General features: G+C 45.3%; 2 protein-coding genes across 3 annotated transcripts in view; both read right to left on the bottom strand.

Annotated features, from left to right (window-relative positions):
- Nucleotides 1-3,440, bottom strand: part of LOC119394197 (myosin heavy chain, skeletal muscle) — a 68,508-nt gene extending 65,068 nt beyond the window's left edge. Inside the window, exon 1 of the mRNA XM_049416021.1 lies at nucleotides 3,294-3,440. Coding sequence (XP_049271978.1) covers nucleotides 3,294-3,335 — 42 coding nt within the window. The 5' untranslated portion in view covers nucleotides 3,336-3,440. The remainder of the gene's footprint in view (nucleotides 1-3,293) is intronic.
- A 7,708-nt stretch (nucleotides 3,441-11,148) lies between these two features.
- The window catches only part of LOC119394196 (transmembrane protein 161B), a 32,683-nt gene continuing 23,661 nt past the window's right edge, over nucleotides 11,149-20,170 (bottom strand). For both annotated transcript variants that reach the window (XM_037661471.2, XM_037661470.2), the window contains one exon: nucleotides 11,149-13,575. In XM_037661471.2, coding sequence (XP_037517399.1) covers nucleotides 13,304-13,575 — 272 coding nt within the window. In that variant the 3' untranslated portion in view covers nucleotides 11,149-13,303. The remainder of the gene's footprint in view (nucleotides 13,576-20,170) is intronic.

Genomic DNA, 20,170 nt, shown 5'->3' with positions numbered 1-20,170 from the left:
GCCAATACCACTGCATGGTGTTATGTCTGACACAATAGTCTAAACGGACACACCTGAACATTTTTCTCCTCCATTAGGAAACCGTAAAGCCTCCAGCTTGATTACAATTTAAATTGTGATCTGCCCGATCCCAGTAATTGCCATGATGGTGACCATTATGACATCTGGCATTGGTCAAATACACAGGTCTGCAAACTCACTCAAGAGTCGACTCACTCAGCCTCAGATCGAGCCGCGAGTGTGAGCGAGTCCGAGTGAATAATATTTTGCCGAGTTCAGTCCAGTTGAGAAAAATTTTAGTCAGTCCTAGTCCGAGTGAGCCCTAAGCACAAAATATATTTCTTGAGCAAGTCTCAGTGTGCTCCACTTTTTTTTTCCTATTTATGGTCCTATTTAATCAAATTAAATCAGCCTTCTGTCGGCTTACGTCTACTTGCACATACTTCAACGCATTAGCGTTCACATGCCATCTCCTTATTTATTGATCAGAGGCGTGAATTATGGACGAGGGGTGCCTTGACTTCCCTCGCAAACTCGTTCACGGGGTGTTCTCAATAAAAATGTCTCGTGTGAACCTTCTCGTACAGTAAAAATGTCCTTTCTGGATTGCAACCCCTGATAACTCGTACTTGAAGGTATGAGATCAAAAGGAGCCAAGGAGAGTACCGATTATGCGAGATACTGGTGTTAAAGAGCATTGACACCATGGTCGAAAAAGCTAATTATACACTAACAAACACAAGTCAACTCACTCAGACTGAGCCACGAGTCAGTGATATTTTGACCCCAAGCACAAAATATATTTCACGAGAGAGAGCGAGTGAGATCCGCATTTTTTGCCGACCTATGGTCAAATAAGGGCGGGGCGAGATTAATGGCAATATACCAAAAGGAAAAGTCCTGGCAAGAACTGTAGTTCACGGCTCAAGTAGTAAATGTTTACAACAGGGTAACGATAAACTGAATTCGACATTACATTCATTGCCAGTGCAACGAGTTCCACAGTTTGTCAATGCTTTAAAAGTCACTAGAAGTGAAGCATTGAATTACAGTCCAGACGTGGGAAGACGTACGGCAGACACGCATATTCAGATGCTAAAGCGAATGCGCGCAGTCTTCGCTTTTTTTTTACGTTGCATTACACAACAAATAAACAAACTAACTGTCCAATCAGCTAGTTCCAACAGCATTTATACACAGTGGATATAGTGCCGGCATATTATCGTTTGGCGTTATTGTGCCGGCACTCCTGTCTAACAGTTCCAACGAATGCAACTTTTAAATGCGTAGCACTTAGGGCCCCGGCTTGTCGTCCACAGTCTGATCTCGCATGGTCACGCAGTGGTCAATGCAGGCATAAAACAAGGCTAAACAATGCTCAAAACCAGTGAAATATAAACTAATAAGCTCTAAAATGATATAAAATACAGAAATGACCCAAGAATTAATCGCAATAATTGTGTCGCCGACGCTCCTGGCTCTGGCAGTAGTATGACAAGAGCAGGGCTTAAAGTCAGGGGGGGGCCCGGCCCCGTCTCCATTTTCCAAGGAGGGGCTCGGGCCCCCCTCAGCTGGCCAACTGCAGCAGAACAGCACCCAATCGACAAGCGCTGTAGTAGTTGATTTTTTTGGCGAAATTGTAGCTCTCCAATTTTGTTAAAAATGATTTAGTCACGATTGTTGGGTTTATGTGGCGCAACCAAAATGGGAAAACCGGTATCGTCGTACTTCTGCATGCATTTCCTTGAGACTGCACATGACGGGTCATGGCCCTGTTCGACTAAGCTTCTTGGCTCAGCATACTGTTTCACGTGAGCGTTAGGCTACATGCTTTGTAAATTAGTTCGAAGGTTCACCTTGGTCTCTACGTTACCAATCAATTTTCATGCGTTTAATTGTGCACTAAGAGTCTGGTGTTATGCCAAAGACCCATGTATTTTGCCTCATTCTTGAGGTAAGTAGGCATGGAAATGAAACATAGCGTTGTTGTGCCCGAGGTTCTCGATGCAGCGGGTAAATTAATGGTCTGCGTTGCAGCTTGGTTATTTCCTTTAAGCTCACATATCTCTAACCCTTACCATCCCGAGTTATTTTTGAAAAAGCCTTTTGAAAGTGCCAATTTTAAACTGAATGATTGGATCGGCACATTATATAAATGACCGAAGAACACTCTTGAGTAATATGGTAAAAGCACGTTAATTCGAACTCGAAGGAGACCACAAAATTGCTTGAATTAAGCGGAGTTCGAATAAGCAGGCATGCCTGCTCGAACGGCAGAAACCAAAGAAGCCACCTGTGGACTCGTTATCGCGAATTAGGCGCTGCTACACGCCTGCGGCAAATTATTTCATAAATTAAGATCATGGAGCTCTAACAGTGAACAGAATTAATCGATCAGTCAGTTATACACCAGAAACAGCACCGACATGCATTCATGTCAGAAGTGAACCTTTTGGGTGGAAGTATACGACGCTAGTCATACTCCAAAGCAATTTTACTTGCATGCTAGAGTTAACTCAATAAAAATTAAAAGCAATCAGTATTTTGCATTTGCTTGCGCTTCTTCTGTCGTAGCCCCATGAGCATTGTTTGCAGCTTGCCCAGGAGCTCCAAGACAGCGTCCAAATTGTCATCTGCCGAGAAATGCTGCTGATTCTGTGTTTTGCATATCTAGTAAATTTGGTTTGGTTTTGCAACACATGTTGATCACTACGGGCCGATTGCTACGAGGAGCGCTGAAAACAAGGGGCTCCCAGTTCGAATTAACAAGCTTTTGCTGTATTGTTATTTGTGCAACATTAATGCTGTTTAATTTAATTCGAGAGATAGTTTGCTTCACCACAGAATACATACACAGACACACATTATATATATATATATATATATATATATATATCACTGCACCCCCCCCCCCTCCAATGAAGGGAGACGTTAAGCACTGGACAAGAGCAAAATAGCGAGAGCCGAAGGGACAACATGCTGGACGTAACTTCAGCAACTGCTACCGGCACAATATCTGCGAACGGTAAAATGCCAGCACAATATCCACGCCCTTATCTTTCAGCATGCTCGCCGGTGTCCACACGTTCGCTGTCAGAGCACCGTGTGGCCACCCGCATTCGTAGTTCACCAAAATACGCGCTACTACGGTTCCTGAAATGAAACACCCCGCCCACAGGGAAGCACGCTTCAAGAAAAGCCGTTAACACTTTACAGCGGAAGTATGTAGCTTGGCAGAAACCACTGGGTCGAGTGAATAAAAGCCGTTAAGTAACAATTGGTGCGAGACATACCCATCGCAGGACTGCCGCTTCCTTGTCTCTGTTGATAGCCATTTGGAAAGACCGGCTGAGCCTAAAGTAAAAAATAAGAGTGACACCCCTAAATCATAACTGCCTGCTCATAAAATCACAGCTGCCTTGCTCATGCAGCCGACGGTTACCAGAACATTTAAATAACCGCGGAGGTGGAGAGGGCAGCAAGTGATATGCATGGCGAGCTTCATAAAAGAGAGTACAGTGTACTAGAATGGGGCAGTGGGCTCACTGCCGTATCCCTGCGCCGCGCCGCCGCGGTCCTCTCCGCGTCGACAGCTTGAGCGCCCGCCAGGGGCGCTGCCGCCAGTTTCTCCTGAAAACTCTCGCGGGCTGTGAAGCGCGTCCCCTTGGTCGGTGGGGGATACGCTGGTTACGCTGTAGTTGCGGGGGTATCAACAAACGCGAGGTTGGTGGCGGGGTGAGGGCCACCACAATGACACAAGAAGAGATCACAAAAAAAAAAAAGAGAAGAGGAGGGGTTCGAGCGTTTTATTCTTTTTTTATACTGACCCAAGTAGCTGAACCTGCTGCTTCCATTAGTGTGTGCCCTGCAGCGCATGTTCACGCCATTCATTCATTTGAAGGACCTTTGTCGGCACCACGCGCGCCGCTTTAGTGCACTTATATTTGCTTGTTTTTCTGAAGGATCGGCATCTGTGTCCGCAAATCGCAACTGTCTCAAAGACGGCCCGCCGCTGCATCTGGAAGGGAGGGACGCGCTTTTTTACAGCCTCCGGCGGTCATGCACATAGCGCATGCAGCGTGCGTGCAGAGAAATTTCTGGGGCAGCGTTTGCCAACAAAAAACAGCTGGACCCAACGAAGCTAGGAGGGACCGCAGAGTCAAGTGTGACAGCAATAAAAGCAAGAAAACGCGCGAGGGTGGTGACAACAAAACCATACTCGTGCTTTAGTAAAAAAAAAAGGGGGGGGGGGGTTAGGGGTACTTCTAAAAAAATAATAAAGAACGCTGGTATGTGGCTGCTTGTTTCGCTATCGAAGTCCTAAGCACAGAACTATACTGACGGATGAAACGGGCTGAATAGTGACGTACAGAAAAAGGAGATGTACAGGGGGGGCTGAAGTAGCTCTCATTAGGAAGCAGGGGAGGTCCACAGGGATTGGGCTCTCTTTGGGATGCCCCAGTTCCTGGTACGTCGGCTGTCGACTGCAAACATCGCCGGTGTTTCTTGCTGTCCTTTATTTTTCATTTTCGTAGTCGACTAGCAGATGTTCATACTTGTTGCATCTGTTTATTGCTCGACCACGAGTGACATTTTCGGCATTGATAATTCATATTGTGATATGGCAAACATTTGCGCATACATAGGCATGGTTTTGTGCAAGGGCGTAGCCAGAAATTTTTTTCGGGGGGGGGTTCAACCATACTTTATGTATGTTCGTGCGTGCGTTTGTATGTGTGCGCGTATATATACGCAAGCAAAACTGCAAAATTTCGGGGGGGGTTTGAACCCCCCCCCCCCTTGGCTACGCCCCTGGTTTTGTGTACATAAAATCAGTATGTCAGTGCGTGACACTGTCGAGTGTTTCTTCGTGTCCTGTTTTATCCGCGCTGGTGCAATTCCAAGGTGCAATAAAAATGTGTACGCACGTTATACATGTTACTTGTTATGTACTCATATTAACTATGTATAAATATTTTTTTATTGGGTATACGAGTCCAACTGCAGTTTTGGTAGCCTTAATTGTACGATCTACGTCTGTAAATAATTTTTTTTAAGCGTACGGTGCGGATACATTTATTACGAAGCCGAGTGATTCCGCCCATTATTGATTCGCGAAAAAAAAAAAAGAACATTAAGTGGGTTGGTTACAAAGACCAGCTAGATCATATATACGCGAAAAAATTTTAAAAATGAGGCGTTGTTTATATTCGGCATAGTGGGGCTCGAAAGGCGGGAGTGAAGTCGCTATGATAGGTACAGTGGCGAAAGTGCATTGAAAATCGTATCGATCAGCAGGACAAAAAAAAAAAAAACGAACGCCCCCAACTACACGCCCTGTTATTGCAGCGGCTGCGTGGAGGAGCATTCATTTATGCAATAGCCGCTTAAAACATCGCTCGCCCTCCGTAAATCAGTCACAACGACATTAACTCATTCCACAACACACAGAAAACTTGCATCAAAAGAACTTCCGTGAGTTGCGCACCGTATGATTGACTTTTCTTGCGCGCAAAACAACAACGCGCGCTATCCGCGCCCTGCAACCCGCTGAAAGTTTCAGGTGACGCTGTGACCCGCGCCGCCTGTCGGCGGCGACATGAAGTGCGTCACGCTCCGCCGCTCAGTGAGCGCACTATAAACTTCTAGAACACTGTAAAGAGAGGGAGGACACTAGTGTCGACGGCGATGGTAGTTTCTCGGCCTGCCGAGTCAGAAGGTTTCGGTTTCGTACTTCGTGTCTTGAGGCAGTTTCACAGTTTTCACGTACCGTGATTGCAGCGAAGAAAATCGCTCGGTTCGCTCTGTTTGCAACCGCCGCTAATGGCGGTTTCGTTTCACATGGACTGCGAATGGTCTGCGATTTTCGCTCTGCGACTGGCGCGGCGCGCAAAGTTGCTTGCTGCCGTTGTTTGTGGCAGAGACTGCATAATTTTCAAATGTAATGTAACAATATGTGCGTTACGATATTCTTAACTTGACCAAAACCACGAGTACAGAAGCGCCCTATGCTGATCATCATGTTGTGTCTAACAAACAACAAAAAAACATACTAGCAATTACGATGTGTCTTTTCATTTGGAAGTAGAGCAAAGTAGTAAATTTGAGGCGTGCATGTGTGTATCTACGCGCTCAATATGACTTGCAACACGGGAGCGCGTGGCCTCAGGAGTTTAAAGGGACACTAAATAGAAACAATGAATTGGTTTACATTGATAAAGTGTGCTCGGAGAAGTCTTGTGTAGTTTATTTCGCCACCATAGGTTTATTATTAGAGGAGAAAACCAAGTTCAAAGTTTCATTTTTAAATTTCGCGCCGAACTTTGTAATTCGTGACGTAAAATATTTCAAAGAGCATTTAACGTATTTTGGCGCCATTGGCTCGACGAAATTTCCACAAACTCGTTATGTCGAGTCTCTGGCCCCCTCAGCCACAATGTACTTCGATTTAACCGATTAGGAACTACGTAGGCCCAAGCAGGCGCAGTCAAAAAATATGTGACGTCACGGCAAATGGTGCGGGAATTGCAAGGTGGCATCGCCACCTGTATTTTCTTCTTGCGCGTTTTCTCCTTTATTAAGCGTCTTCGCGCAGAAAGAGTGGTGTTTTTGGTATCGTGGAAGACCACTTTACTAATGCGAGAAAAATCGTTTTGCTCTTTAGTGTCCCTTTAATGATTGCGCACCGCTTCAACTTGCTTCATTTCTGCACCCTAATATTATTTGCTGATTTGGGAACATCCCCCAGTGAGAGAACAGCGTTTAGTTGTAGAAATGAGGGCTAGTGGAAAGAATGCGAAATCTTTATAAACTCGTGCGGCCACGCGCTCCCGTGTTGCAAGTCATATTGAGCGCGACTGTACGCACAGCTACAGGCAACGAAAAAAATGACAATATATATATATATATATTGTCATTATGTGGCTCGAGGCACGCGCGATGCAGATCTTTCGCTGCGCTCGTTTGCTCTTTTTACGGCAAGGACCACCAATGCCACCAACGCTCGATCCAACGCTCTTGCTCAACATAGGAATGAGCGCCTGAGAGCTCCGCTCCAAAACTTGCCTCTCGATCGGTTCCCCTAATATGTCTAAATTTCGTTGACAATTAATGCACGATCAATGCGCGAAAGCTTGGACGTACATGGCACGTCCAGATCACAAAGACATTCAACCATTCAACATCCTTTCGACAACCCTTGGGTGTGGCGCACAAGACCAACATTTTATGCACGTCAACTAGACGTCGTTAAATGTCCTGGATATCCGGCCTTTTGACGTGCGTCGATAGGATATATTTGTGGTTTGCTGGGTTCGTATAGCTGCTGTTGCGGACATCTGTGCACATGATGATGATGTAAAATATAGTTCCGTTGGTAAATCGCGCGATGTGGGATTCGTCAGTGTTTCAGCGCGAGCATGTCTGGCCATCACGCTGCGAGCAGCTTGAAATTATTCACATTTTCCGTTTCTGTGGCGATGAGGCACTTGAACTGTGGGTATTCTCTCTTGCCACAAAATTAGCGAATTGACAATCTACAATTGAGGCATTAATGCGATGTCCCCCAGCAGGTATGTCAATTGCACCAAACACGCAGTGCAGAAAATGTAAATAATCACAGATATAGCCACGTATGGTATGGTATAGCAAGAGGGTGGGAAAGGGAAGTGAGGATGAGATGTGAGGGTGATGAGCAAAGAAATCAGGAGGGGAGAGGGTAAAGCATAGCACAGTCTTGTATAGCATAGTATAACAAGAGGTGGGAAAGGGTATTGAGGGTGAGGAGGATGGGAAGGCCACCAGCTCTGCTGTGCCTTCGCACCACTAATGTGTACCTGCCCCAATTTATTTGCATGAATCAGACTGAGATAAACTAATTGCATTTTATTGAGTCTTGTAATGCGCTGAAATGTTTTCTGTCATGGGTAGTTTGAGTACATCATCGAGCCTATGTTCTAGGATGTCCCCCTAGTGGCACAGATTGTGTCCTACACTTACCTTAATTTCTTGATTTCTAAAGCACTGCTACATATAATATTGACGTTCTGCCGTCCTCAAGCACTGATCTTTTAATCTGCAATAAACTATTTGCCTTCAGTGTCCCTTTAAGGGACACTAAAGAGAAACAATGAATTGGTTTACATTGATAAAGTGTGCTCGGAGAACTCTTTTGTAGTTTATTTCACCACCATAGGTTTATTATTAGAGGAGAAAACCAAGTTCAAAGTTTCATATTTAAATTTCGCGCCGAACTCTGTAATTCGTGACGTAAAAGACTTCAAAGAGCACTTAACGCATTTTGGCGCCACTGGCTCGACGAAATTTCCACAAACTCGTTATGTCAAGTCTCTGGCCCCCTCAGCCACAATGTACTTCAATTTAACCGATTAGGAACTACGTAGGCCCAAGCAGGCGCCGTCAAAAATATGACGTCACGGCAAATGGTGCAGGAATTGCAAGGTGGCATCGCCACCTGTATTTTCTTCTTGCGCATTTTCTCGCTTATTGAGCGTCTTCGCGCAGGAAGCGTGGTGGTTTTGGTATCGTGGAAGACTGCTTTACTAATGCGAGAAAAGTCGTTTTGCTCTTTAGTGTCCCTTTAAGCTTTGCCTTTTAGACTGGAATGCCATAGTATTATGAGGCGCCATTCAGGTTGCCTTTAAATCATGGGAGGGTGGCGCCATCTCTGCACAATGTGCGTAACCACACTTTTGACTGCTCGCGGAGGCCGCTTAGAGTAGCTATGATGGCAGATCTAGGGCAGAAAGCGCTGCATCGCGCGCTCACTCAACATCCACCTTTATTCAGCTTCAGCCACCGAGTCATGGCGTTCGGAAGCGTGGCACCCGGAGGGCCTGGGTTCGATTCCCATATCCGCCAGCATTTACCTAATGTTCTTTTTTAACTCAATTAATCTGCTTCGCGTGCTGCAGACTAAACTTTCATTTGCAAAGCTCAAGCAGGCCTAAGCTGTGCAATGTATGACTGGATACACTGAGAAGACAATGCAGGAGCAGCACTGCATCTTGTCTTTGTACTGTTCTTTGCAGTACTTATTTCGTGATGTTAATGATAAACTAGGTACTTCTCCACATGCCACCTGGTGCTCAATGGTGCACTGCACCAATGCCTGTGACACCAGACATTTTGCACTGCACGAAATCTCCGAAACAGTATATACATGTGGAACCAACACATGAAGGCCCTCGCCTTTACGTGGCTTACGGCTACTGTTATATGCATGCTCCTAATATAAACTGACCTTATATTAGATTCTTTCTCTGGGACGTTCAGAGCTGAGGTGCCAATTTATTGTGCACCTATATTTATGCCTGTAACTAAAGGTAAAACTAATTATTGGATATACATAACTTGCAAGTGACGTCAGTTCCTGTCTTCCGTCCGCCATCACCGAGCACATATGTCTCAGTCACCGCGCTGTGTTTACGTTCGTGCGCGGATCGGTCGGCGTAGTGCGCGTGTTTTGATCGTTTGCCTAGCGCTTATGACGAACGAGAATCATTCAGGACATTATGCAGCCTGCAGTGTCGTCAGTGGTGTCGCACGTAATGGTTGAAACAACTTCGCATGAGTCACCTACAGCAGCGCTCTTCGCCGCCTGCATTTTGCGGCGCTCAAGCTGCACAGATTTCGTCGCTGATTGCTGCATAAAACAATGGCCCAATAACATGTTTGGCGCCCAGCCGGGGTTCGTTTCACCGAAGAGCTAAGAGGGACTCCCGAAAGCCAAGGCGCGATCGCTGTGTTCGATTCGGTGCTTCATGTTTCGACAAAAATTGACCTTGCGCATAACTCCGTGGCGATACACTCGGCAAAAAGGTGAGGAGATTCGGAAGCATAACTTGCCTGTTATGAAGTGACACCCGCACACAGAAAAGTGCGTCTGAGGTCCTTCCTGTTTGCGTGCGCATAAGCCATGTGCCCCGCTTCTCGGACAGCTCTTTCGTGCGGTTGCACGGGCTTGTGATCACGTTTGGCAAACAGTACGTCCCCGTGTCTGGTCTTTTTTTTTTTTAATATTGATTTACACTTCTCGTGCAGCAGCCAAATATTGCACAAATCGCCGTTGCGATGTGCAGCGTTGACGGGAAATGCGAGAGCCGCACAGCTTGAGTCGGTGTCGTCTGCTGCCATGTGCTCGGTAATGGCGGCGCATGCCGCGGAACCGTATCCCAGAGTTCCGCGGTGTGACGTAGTTGCAAGTTATGTATAACAATTAAAGTGCATAAATTTTAGTTGGTCACGCTTTATTACAATAGAATATTTTAGCCTGCTTTAACAAAAATGAAAAAGAAGAATTTAACTCGCAACACCTGTTATAGCAAAGCAAAAACGTATTTTTCTGCACACAACTTGAAATATATGTGCTACTGTATTCTGGGTAGCAAGAATATAAAATATGGTTACTGATCTATTTTTAAGATGCCTGACTTTTTCTTAACCGCATGCTTATTATTATTAGGAATTTGGGCAACAGGAACGGTGCAATGTGCGTGTGTTTAACTAATTCTTCACAGATTTCATATTGACCAACAAGCTTTTAACGACCCACCAGAATCTGCAGGAGTCTGCCCCTTTGTTGGCCCAATCAAAGGCATGACAACATTTTTTGTTTTTTTTTAGCATAGACAGTGTGGCTATTTTGTTTTACTGATAATTATCTATGTAACATTGTATAACAAACAGATGAATGGAATTATTGGTTATAGGTTATAACAAAGTAAATCTCAAATACTTCTTGCTGATATCAAGCACGTAAAGAATATATGCTAACGATGAATAATGGATCTAATGGAGGTAATTTGTGGTGGGTGAGATTTCACTACAATAATATTACACTTAATGTATACAATTACCAGTATGTTCTCAATATACAGGCATTAATGTATACCAGTATGTTCTCAATATACAGGCAACATCCCATTTCAAACATATGCCATGTTTTCGAGAAAGCTCTTCCAGCCACTGCTACATAAAGAACCTGCACAAGCCTTGTGATACACTTTGTGTCGAGTGTCGCAGCATACCTTGTTTGTACAGCCACAGGCAAGTCATCACTATTTGCTGCACAGACGCCAAAGCCCCGAAGCCCACATATGCTGCTCATTCAAGAACACGAAACCCAAATGCGATGTGTGTTGTTTATAAGAAAAATGTCATACACTCGAAAACAACACTTACACCATTTCACAACACGCTGCACATATCCGTCAGCATTGAAAAAAGGCACACAAGTGACTACGTTGACTGTGGAAGATGATGCCTATCACATGTGGTTACATAAGAGCAGTTTGATGAAGTGAGACCCCATTTTGACACTGAAAAAGGCTATATACTAGTAACAGACTAGTAGTTGCATAGGTTTTATATCATGATTTTTACCAACTGCATGAAGAAGCTTGTCTACAAATTAATAAGTTACTATGGTGGCCTATAAACGATATAGTGAGAAAACAACAATGTCTATCGTACCTACGTTTAAAATACTGTTGACACCTAAATGTACAAAAAAAAAACACTTCTCTGGGAAAAGAATGTGTGTGGTGCTTAGCAGTGTACATTCACCATGCACACATGTGAAAGGTATTCATAAACTTCGTAAAAACTTTCCATAAGTTCACACACGGCTTGTTGACCTGCATGTTGCCAAGAAAATGAAGCTATGCCTTCATTCAGCCAAGCACCTACCCATGGAACTGGCTACATAATTGTCACAATCATGCCTGGGTGCAAAACTACACTTTGTGTGTCTTGTTATTTCAATCTCTTGCAAAGTAAATCTCAAGGGTGCCTTCTCAACAACATGCAACTAAAAACGAATGTACATGCAGCCAAAGCAGCCTTGAAACAAATATCAATAATGCAACACACGATCGCCAAGTCACGGTTTAACTCCTGTACAGCTGACTCAAGTTCTTAGTCCTCAAATTTACCTCAATCACAATATGCCAAACACTTAAGATTGCACTTCCAAAATCATATAAAACACAACAGTATGAGAAACCAACCGATAATGTGACATCAACACTAACAACGTGCTTGAGCAAAGGCGACGAATGACACAGTAAAGTGCAGTTGTGCACAGGAAACGCCAAGTAGTATCTGCGTTGAACAGCCAGCATGCCTCGTGGATGTAGTGTGGTGAGCCACAGAATCACTCATCGTTTGCCCTAACTTAATTTGCTGAGAAGCGCAGGATACAACTAAGCAGTTAACTGGGACACTAAACAAGAGAAACACACTTATTACTAAGTTGACGGTCAGTTTGGCGATGTTGTGTTGGCAGTCTCGATATTTTTATCATACCACTGCCTGCAGAACATAATCTGGTTAACTCAAGAAAGAGTGAGAAACATCACTACCAAGTGACAATAGCAGGAAAAGTGTGAAAATTTCATGAATGATTGTTAACAAGATATCAAAACGAGACTCTGTAATGGAGCTAACAAAACATTCCATGTGAGAGAGGAGCCCGACACTGCTGGGCAGAGGGCATTTAAGTACCACAACACGAACACATCATATACAAGCTCCAAGCTTTGTATAACCCATGCTCAGTGCCCATGTACGTGCACTGCTATTCCAAATGACCTTGGCCATTTGGAATGACTGGGCCAGTATTCTGTAGCCATGCGTTAAGCCCGTTTCTATGCTAGCCTTATTGGCCAGCTGGGCCAATTGATAAAGTCAGGCAGGCCAGTTAGGCAGACCATTGCAAAGCGCGGAAAGGCAGTGCTATAAAATACCGGCCCTGTGTTACACTGTACACAGTGAAGAATGATCATCCACATTCATGTGATATGCAAATGTAAAAGAGGCAAAGGTCATTTAAACTACAGCATACCTTGCTTCATCAAGGTTTTGCGTTCAAAGACTGGCCTCACGTAGGCTTGCATAAGCTTCACTTCTTGCACAGCTAATCAGCATTTGTCAATGCACTCGCACACGAAAACCCACTTCATGAGCAAAGTATAGTTGCCATAAAGTTAACTTCCTCGAAATTATGGCGGCAATGTGTTAACCGCACTATCAACCTCCTGCATACCGAGACGTATCCTGAAGCAGCTAGTTGCGCAAACCCAGATTTAAGTGAACCCGTCCCCAGCTCTCACAAGTACTCGAAACCAAGTGGTATTATTCCTAGCCTAAATGGGTTCTAAAAAGATGTCACCCTGCCTGCTACCACATGCACAAACCACGTCTCACGAAGTGCCTCCGACGCGAAACCGCCTTGTTGTAAAAATTCTCGTTCGTACTAGCGCTACTGTTCAACAATTTCAACCTAGGAAGTGTACGTGTGGTACACGAGTCCAACGACACTGGTAGCAAAAGACGTGGCACACAGCCACCAGGTCATGAAGCTGAGGACGCCACGGAATAACACTGGCGTGAAGATGGCTCGGAGCCCGGCTAGCGTTAGCGAGAACTGCTGGCTAGTTGCCAGGATGGATTCTGGAGAAGGACCCCTCGGCGGCACTCCGGGGACCTTGTCGTGTTGAACAGGGGCACCAGGATTGCCCGGTGACCACAGGTAGGCCATCCAACTGTGACCACCTGAATAAATAGAATGAGCACCGCAGTGAATATCACAAAATAGAGCCCCTCATAATAAAGATACAGTAATCCCTCGTTATAATGAAATTGCTATACTCAAAATATCGCTGTATTTGAAATTTATTCTGGTCCCGACCCAAACGCATGCATATTAAGTCGCATTGCTCGAAGCGCATGAAGAGCTTGACCCGCTTAGAACAAAGTGGCGAGCGAAGGCGTTGCCTAGCAGCGGCGACCCTTTTGCGCATGCAGTGTCAAATTAATGCCGCCGACGAACTAGTCTCATGCAGGCACTGAAGAGGCCACAACAGTAAGTACCATGACCAATGACTGCCTAGTAACGGGTACCAAGCGGGTGCCGAGTGCTCCCAGCTGTTTACTGCAGAGCAAACGGGAGCCGGTGCAGCGGACCCGAACAGTTAATCTCGGTTGTAATCATATTGCTAGCTTGCCCCGTAATAGAATTTACACGAAAATAAAGCTTTCCTGGTGCTTTGCAACGCCAGAAAACTGGGGTCGCTTGGATGCCAAAAAGTGGCCAAAAATGGTTCGGTATAAGAGTAAAATAACAACCAGGCATCACATAATGCAAATTGTACAACAAGTCAGTCGTTCATTGCTTCCAACCCATTACAAAGGGTTCAGCCATAATTCATCACCATCAGCCACAGCACACACAAAGTGCACATAATGCCTTACACATGTGTAGCGAGTACCATGGTTCTCCGCAGAAATTCTCCCCTACTTCATAAAAATTATACTATGATTTATGGCGTAGTGGGTACCTTCCATGTGTAGTACTTGTATCAGTTGCCCAAGAGAGTCTACAATGGGCTCTAGAAAGGCCGCTCTTCCAGCTTTCGCTGTGACTGTGCTGCATGTACCGCACAGGCCTGGCAATTTTTTTAGTACAACAAACAACCTCAGACTTGAACCATGATATTCGCGGCCCTTTCTAGTGCAAAACTCTGGTAACATTCCGCGAAGTCCACACCCCCCTAAAAATGTGGCCACTGCCTTCCCCCCCTCATTCAATCTCCAGTGTGCGGCCGTTTGGACGTCAGTCACTCTTTTTTTGTTCGCCTCCTAGCTGCCAGTTTCGACGTCACTGCTCCTCCAAAGCTGCCCTCCTGAGCACAACCTTCCACCAATTGGTGCCCTTCTGCAGTTTAATCTACTTGCAACCGGCCATGGCGGCTGCATTTTCGATGGAGGCGAAAACGTTTGAGGCCCGTGTACTTAGATTTAGGTCCACATTAAAGAACAACATGTGGTCGAAATTTCCGGAGCCCTCCACTGCGGTGACTCTCATAATCATAACATGGTTTTGGGACGTTAAACCCCAGATCATCATCATCATCATCAGCCTGTCTACGCCCACTGCAGGGCAAAGGCCTCTCCCATGTTCCGCCAATCAACCCGGTCCTGTGCTTTCTGCTGCCACGTAATACCTGCAAACTTCTTAATCTCATCTACCCACCTGATTTTCTGTCTCCCCCTCACGCGTTTGCCATCTCTTGGAATCCAGTCAGTTACCCTTAATGACCACCGGTTATCCTGCCGACGTGCTACGTGCCCGGCCCATATCCATTTCTTCTTCTTGATTTCAACTATGATGTCATTAACCCCCGTTTGTTCCCTGACCCACTCTGCTCTCTTCCTGTCTCTTAAGGTTACACCTATCATTTTCCTTTCCATCGCTCGCTGCGTCGTCCTCAATTTAAGTTGAACCCTCTTTGTAAGTATCCAGGTTTCTGCTCCGTAGGTAAGTACCGGTAAGATGCAGCTGTTATATACCTTCCTCTTGAGGGATAGTGGTAGATTACCATTCATGATTTGATAATGCTTGCCGAATGACCCCCAACCCATCCTTATTCTTCTAGTTATTTCACTCTCATGGTTCGGCTCCGCGGTTACTACCTGTCCTAAGTAGACGTACTCCTTTACAACTTCCAGTGTCTCGCCACCTATCGCAAAGCGCTGTTCTCTACCAAGATTGTTCCACATTACTTTAGTTTTATGCATATTAATTTTCAGACCTACTCTTCTACTTTCCGTATCCAGTTCAGTAATCATGAGCTGTAATTCGTCTCCCGCGTTACTCATCAATGCAATGTCATCAGCGAATCGTAGGTTACTGAGATACTCTCCATTAACTCTTATCCCTAGCTCTTCCCAATCTAGGGCCCTGAAAACCTCCTGTAAACACGCGGTGAATAACATTGGAGAGATCGTGTCTCCCTGCCGTACGCCCTTCTTTATTGGGATTCTGTCGCTTTCTTTATGGAGGACCATAGTGGCTGTGGATCCGCTGTAGATTTCTTCCATTATGTTTATATAGGCTTCGTCGATGCCTTGATTCCGCAGTGCCTGCATGACTGCTGATGTCTCCACCGAATCAAAAGCTATCCCAAGAGACGAAAAACCTCATTAAGAAACGTCAAGCTATGAAAGCCTCAAATGCAACAGACAAAATAGAGCTGGCGGAGCTTTCGAAGTTAATCAATAGGCGTAAAGTAGCCGACATAAGAAAGTATAATATGGAGAAAATTGAGCATGCTCTAAAGAACGGAAGAAGCCTCAAAGCTATGAAGACAAAACTGTGCATAGGCAAAAATCAGATGTATGCATTAAGGGATAAGGAAGGCAAGGTCACAAACAATATGGATAGAATAGTTGAGGTAGCGGAAGAGTTCTACAGAGATCTGTACAGCAGCCGAGCCATTCAGGATGATAACGTAAGAAGGAGTAATAGCACAGAGGAATCTGACATCCCACCAGTATTGACAGGAGAAGTAAAGAAAGCCCTAAAGGGAATGCAAAGAGGCAAAGCAGCTGGTGAGGATCAGGTAACATCAGACCTGTTGAAAGACGGTGGAGAGATTATGTTAGAGAAACTGGCCACCCTGTATACGAAGTGCCTCTCGACGGGGAGGATACCAGAAACTTGGAAGAATGCCAACATCATCTTGATCCATAAGAAAGGGGACGTCAAAGACCTGAAAAATTACAGGCCCATAAGCTTACTGTCGGTTGTCTACAAGCTATTTACAAAAGTAATTGCTAACAGAATTAATACGACATTGGAGTTCAATCAACCAAGGGACCAGGCAGGATTTCGTACAGGATTCTCAACAATAGACCATATTCATACTATCAATCAGGTGATAGAGAAATGCGCGGAATACAACCAACCCCTATACATAGCCTTCATAGATTACGAGAAACCCCAGATATTATTATTATTATTGTTATTCTTGCACGACTCCGATCACTTTTCTCCAGCAAGACATGAAGGCGAAGACAAGCCCACCACTGCAACCGTCAAAACCACCAGTGCGCACAAGGAAAGCAAGATGCCTTGACGCCAGGCACCGGGCGAAAGTGTCTGACCTTGGAGCAGAAAGTTCTGCGGATAAAAGAAATGGAAAAACGCAGCCGGAAGAAAACAGACTCCAAAGAAGGAATTCGACATACCGATGTCTACTTTGTGAACTGTATTGAAAAGCAAGGAAGCTGTGCTGGATGGCTTTGAAAAACGCTTCTTGGTGAAGAGAAAGAGGAATCGCAATTCAAAATACCCCGAACTGGAAGGTGCACTTCTACATTGGCTGAAGAATGCCAGGAGCGCAAATCTCCCCGTGCATGGGCCTGCACTTACTGAAAAAGCCGAAGCTCTCACCCTCCAAATGGGCCATAAAGATTTTAAGTGTAGTAACGGCTGACTTGAGCGGTTCAGGAAACGACACGACGTGACCTCGAAGTTGATCGTTGGCAAAAGCGTAGCCATGAACCATGACACTGCAGACGTGTGACGCCAACATTGCCAACATCGCCAACAGACAAGGACATCTACAACCTAGATGAGGCTACAATTTTCTACAAGATGCTACCGAATCGCACATTCACTATCGCTGGTGGATCCTCACCTGGAGGAAAACAGAGCAAGGAGTTTGTCACAGTGCTGTTTGGCCCCAATGCAACAGGCGAGAAGCTTCGCTCGTTGATACTGGGGAAGGCGGAGAAGCCACACTGCTTCCAAAATGCAACTATTCCCAAGGAATGCATCTACAGAAGTAACAAGCAAGTATGGATGACTGCTGCTATGTTTGAAGACTATGTGCGCCTGATGGATGGATGGCTCGACGCAAAGAATTGCCAAGTGCTTTTCATAACTGACAATTGTCCGAGCCATGGAAAGATAGACAACCTCAAGGCAATCACTATGGAACTTTTGCCTGCAAACACAATCGCGGTACTGCAACCGATGGATCAGGGCACCATTGAGGCCACCCGGAAGCTGTACCACAAGGCTCTTTAACAACGCATGCTCACGGCATATGACGCTAGCAAGAGGTACAGCACTGATTTGCTTGGTGCGAGCTATTTGTTGAGCTTTTCACGGAAAGAACTCGCACCTCTAAAGGTCGCCAACTGCTTTGCGTACGCTGGCTTTTCCTGTGCCTTCGTCACAGACCCTGATGATGACCAGCCTGACGATGACCAGCCAGACGATGACCAGACGTCCAGCGATCTGTACGAGGTTGTTCATAAAATTGTTGGCCAAGAGGTAGAAGGCGACTTGGAGATGTTCGCGTTGGCTGACGATGCTGCTCTCACGGTCGCCCCAGCGACGGATGCGGAGATATAATTTACACTGTTGGCAGCCCCGACGAGGACCAAGAGCCAGTGGACAAAGATCCTCGTGAAGTGCCAACTATGGCGCTGACGCAGGAGTACTTTTGCCTGCTGTAGAGTAAAGTTGAATGAATGGGCGGTGACCACGACTTCATGCAATGCTTGGTCAAATTGGAGCAGGGGTTGCTCACACCTGGCAAGAACTTGAAACCACCAAAGCTCACTGCGTTTCTCGCACCAGAATAGAGTTTTGCTTCACTGAATACATTGTGTTCCGACTTCCTTGCAGTTGTGGTGCAATTAAAGCTCGACTGCTTTAGCTTTTTTCAGTCACTTATATTGAAATACTGCTTATAACGAATTTTTGCGCCATCCCGCCGACTTCCTTATAACTAGGGATTACTGTACCCCACCTGACACACAAACATATTTATTTTTATTATTCATTAAAAGGCATACGCATTTATAAACTACAATATCATTGAGCAATATTTTACCACGTTGATACAGTAAATATAATAATTCACCTTTGTTGGTTATTTTCTACAATATTTTCTTACTTAACCATGTCTGTTATATTGTGCTCTATACACAGTGCCCTTCAAATAGATTACGCCTCGATAAATGAAAATTGCCATTGATTCAATCAGACATAGAAGTTTCAGTAAGTCAAATACGCTTGGAATGAATATTGCAGCAAATGGTTCTGAAAACAAAAACAAAGATTCGAAATTATTAACGCAATAGCATAAAAGAGCCCATGTCACAGGAAATGCCGCACCGGCATCAACAAGCACACTGGTACTCTATATGCAATCGTCGTTAATTGAGGAGAGACACGGCATGATGTGCGCTCCCAAGTAATATCTATAGGGTAAACTACGCCTGTGCTCCTGCACACACTACCACACTGAGCTTCAGCCACACGGGAGGCAGAGATTCGTAGCTTGAGCAGTGAACGCGCGAAGGTGTTTCATGTCCCACTGGTCTCTGTCTCGCTCCACGAAGGCACGACATTCACAAATCAACATCGTTGCCTTTCTGCGGCGCTTATTGCAGCAGTTCTATTTGTTGGTGCTATCACACTAGAAGCAGTAGGCAGTGGCGAAACAACGTTGGTGCATGTGGAAGGTGCACTACTCCGAAGAGCCGTCACACGTTAACACGAAGTGAAAGGCAAAGAACGTAACTGAGTCTAGGTGGACTCCAGCAGCACTGGTTCTAAGTGAAACATCGGCGTCGTCCGGGAGCAAAAAATTTCTAGGGATGCAAAGAATAGAAACCAGGGCTCGAGCCGGACTGAACCCACGCATGCTGTGTTGCAGTCAGGTATTCTACGACAGAGCCACACCAGTACATGAAACAACTTTGGAAAAGACCCTATACAGTCAAGATGTCGTGTGAGGTGTCATGTTAAGAGATGTAATATTGCATTGCAGAAGCAAAGAAGCGCACTAGCCATCCCACCATGCGAAGTGCGTAATGAGTGGGTGGTCGAAAGCTGCCAACCCATTACAAAGCACTCAGGAATAATTATCATCATCACCATGAGCCACAGCATTAACAAAGTGTACTGTGGCTCATGATGATACATTGATACAGTAAAAGCTCGTTAATTCGACTCTCGTTAATTCGGATAATCGGTTAATTCGGACACGTCATCTGGTCCCTGTAAATATACGCATCACTCTATGAGACTGGGCGCTAGTTATTTCGGACAGATTTGACCGCAAATTGGATAATTTGGCGACTTTCGGGCTGCTGGCAAGCTCGAAAACGAAAAAAGAACAATTCGGAACAAAAGTGAAGCTCAAACGCAGCATCGCCAAGGACATCACTTATCGATTTGGCTTGGATTGAGACTGGTCGAACGTCTTTTTTTCGCGTGTGGGTTTTGTTGCTTTGTTCCCGTTGGTGTGCTGCATCGTTGATCGCCGATTTATCGAGGAACGTTTCA

This window comes from Rhipicephalus sanguineus, chromosome 5 (assembly GCF_013339695.2).
Source record: "Rhipicephalus sanguineus isolate Rsan-2018 chromosome 5, BIME_Rsan_1.4, whole genome shotgun sequence".
NCBI classification, from domain to species: domain Eukaryota; kingdom Metazoa; phylum Arthropoda; class Arachnida; order Ixodida; family Ixodidae; genus Rhipicephalus; species Rhipicephalus sanguineus.
This window is presented reverse-complemented; position numbering and strand designations above follow the sequence as displayed.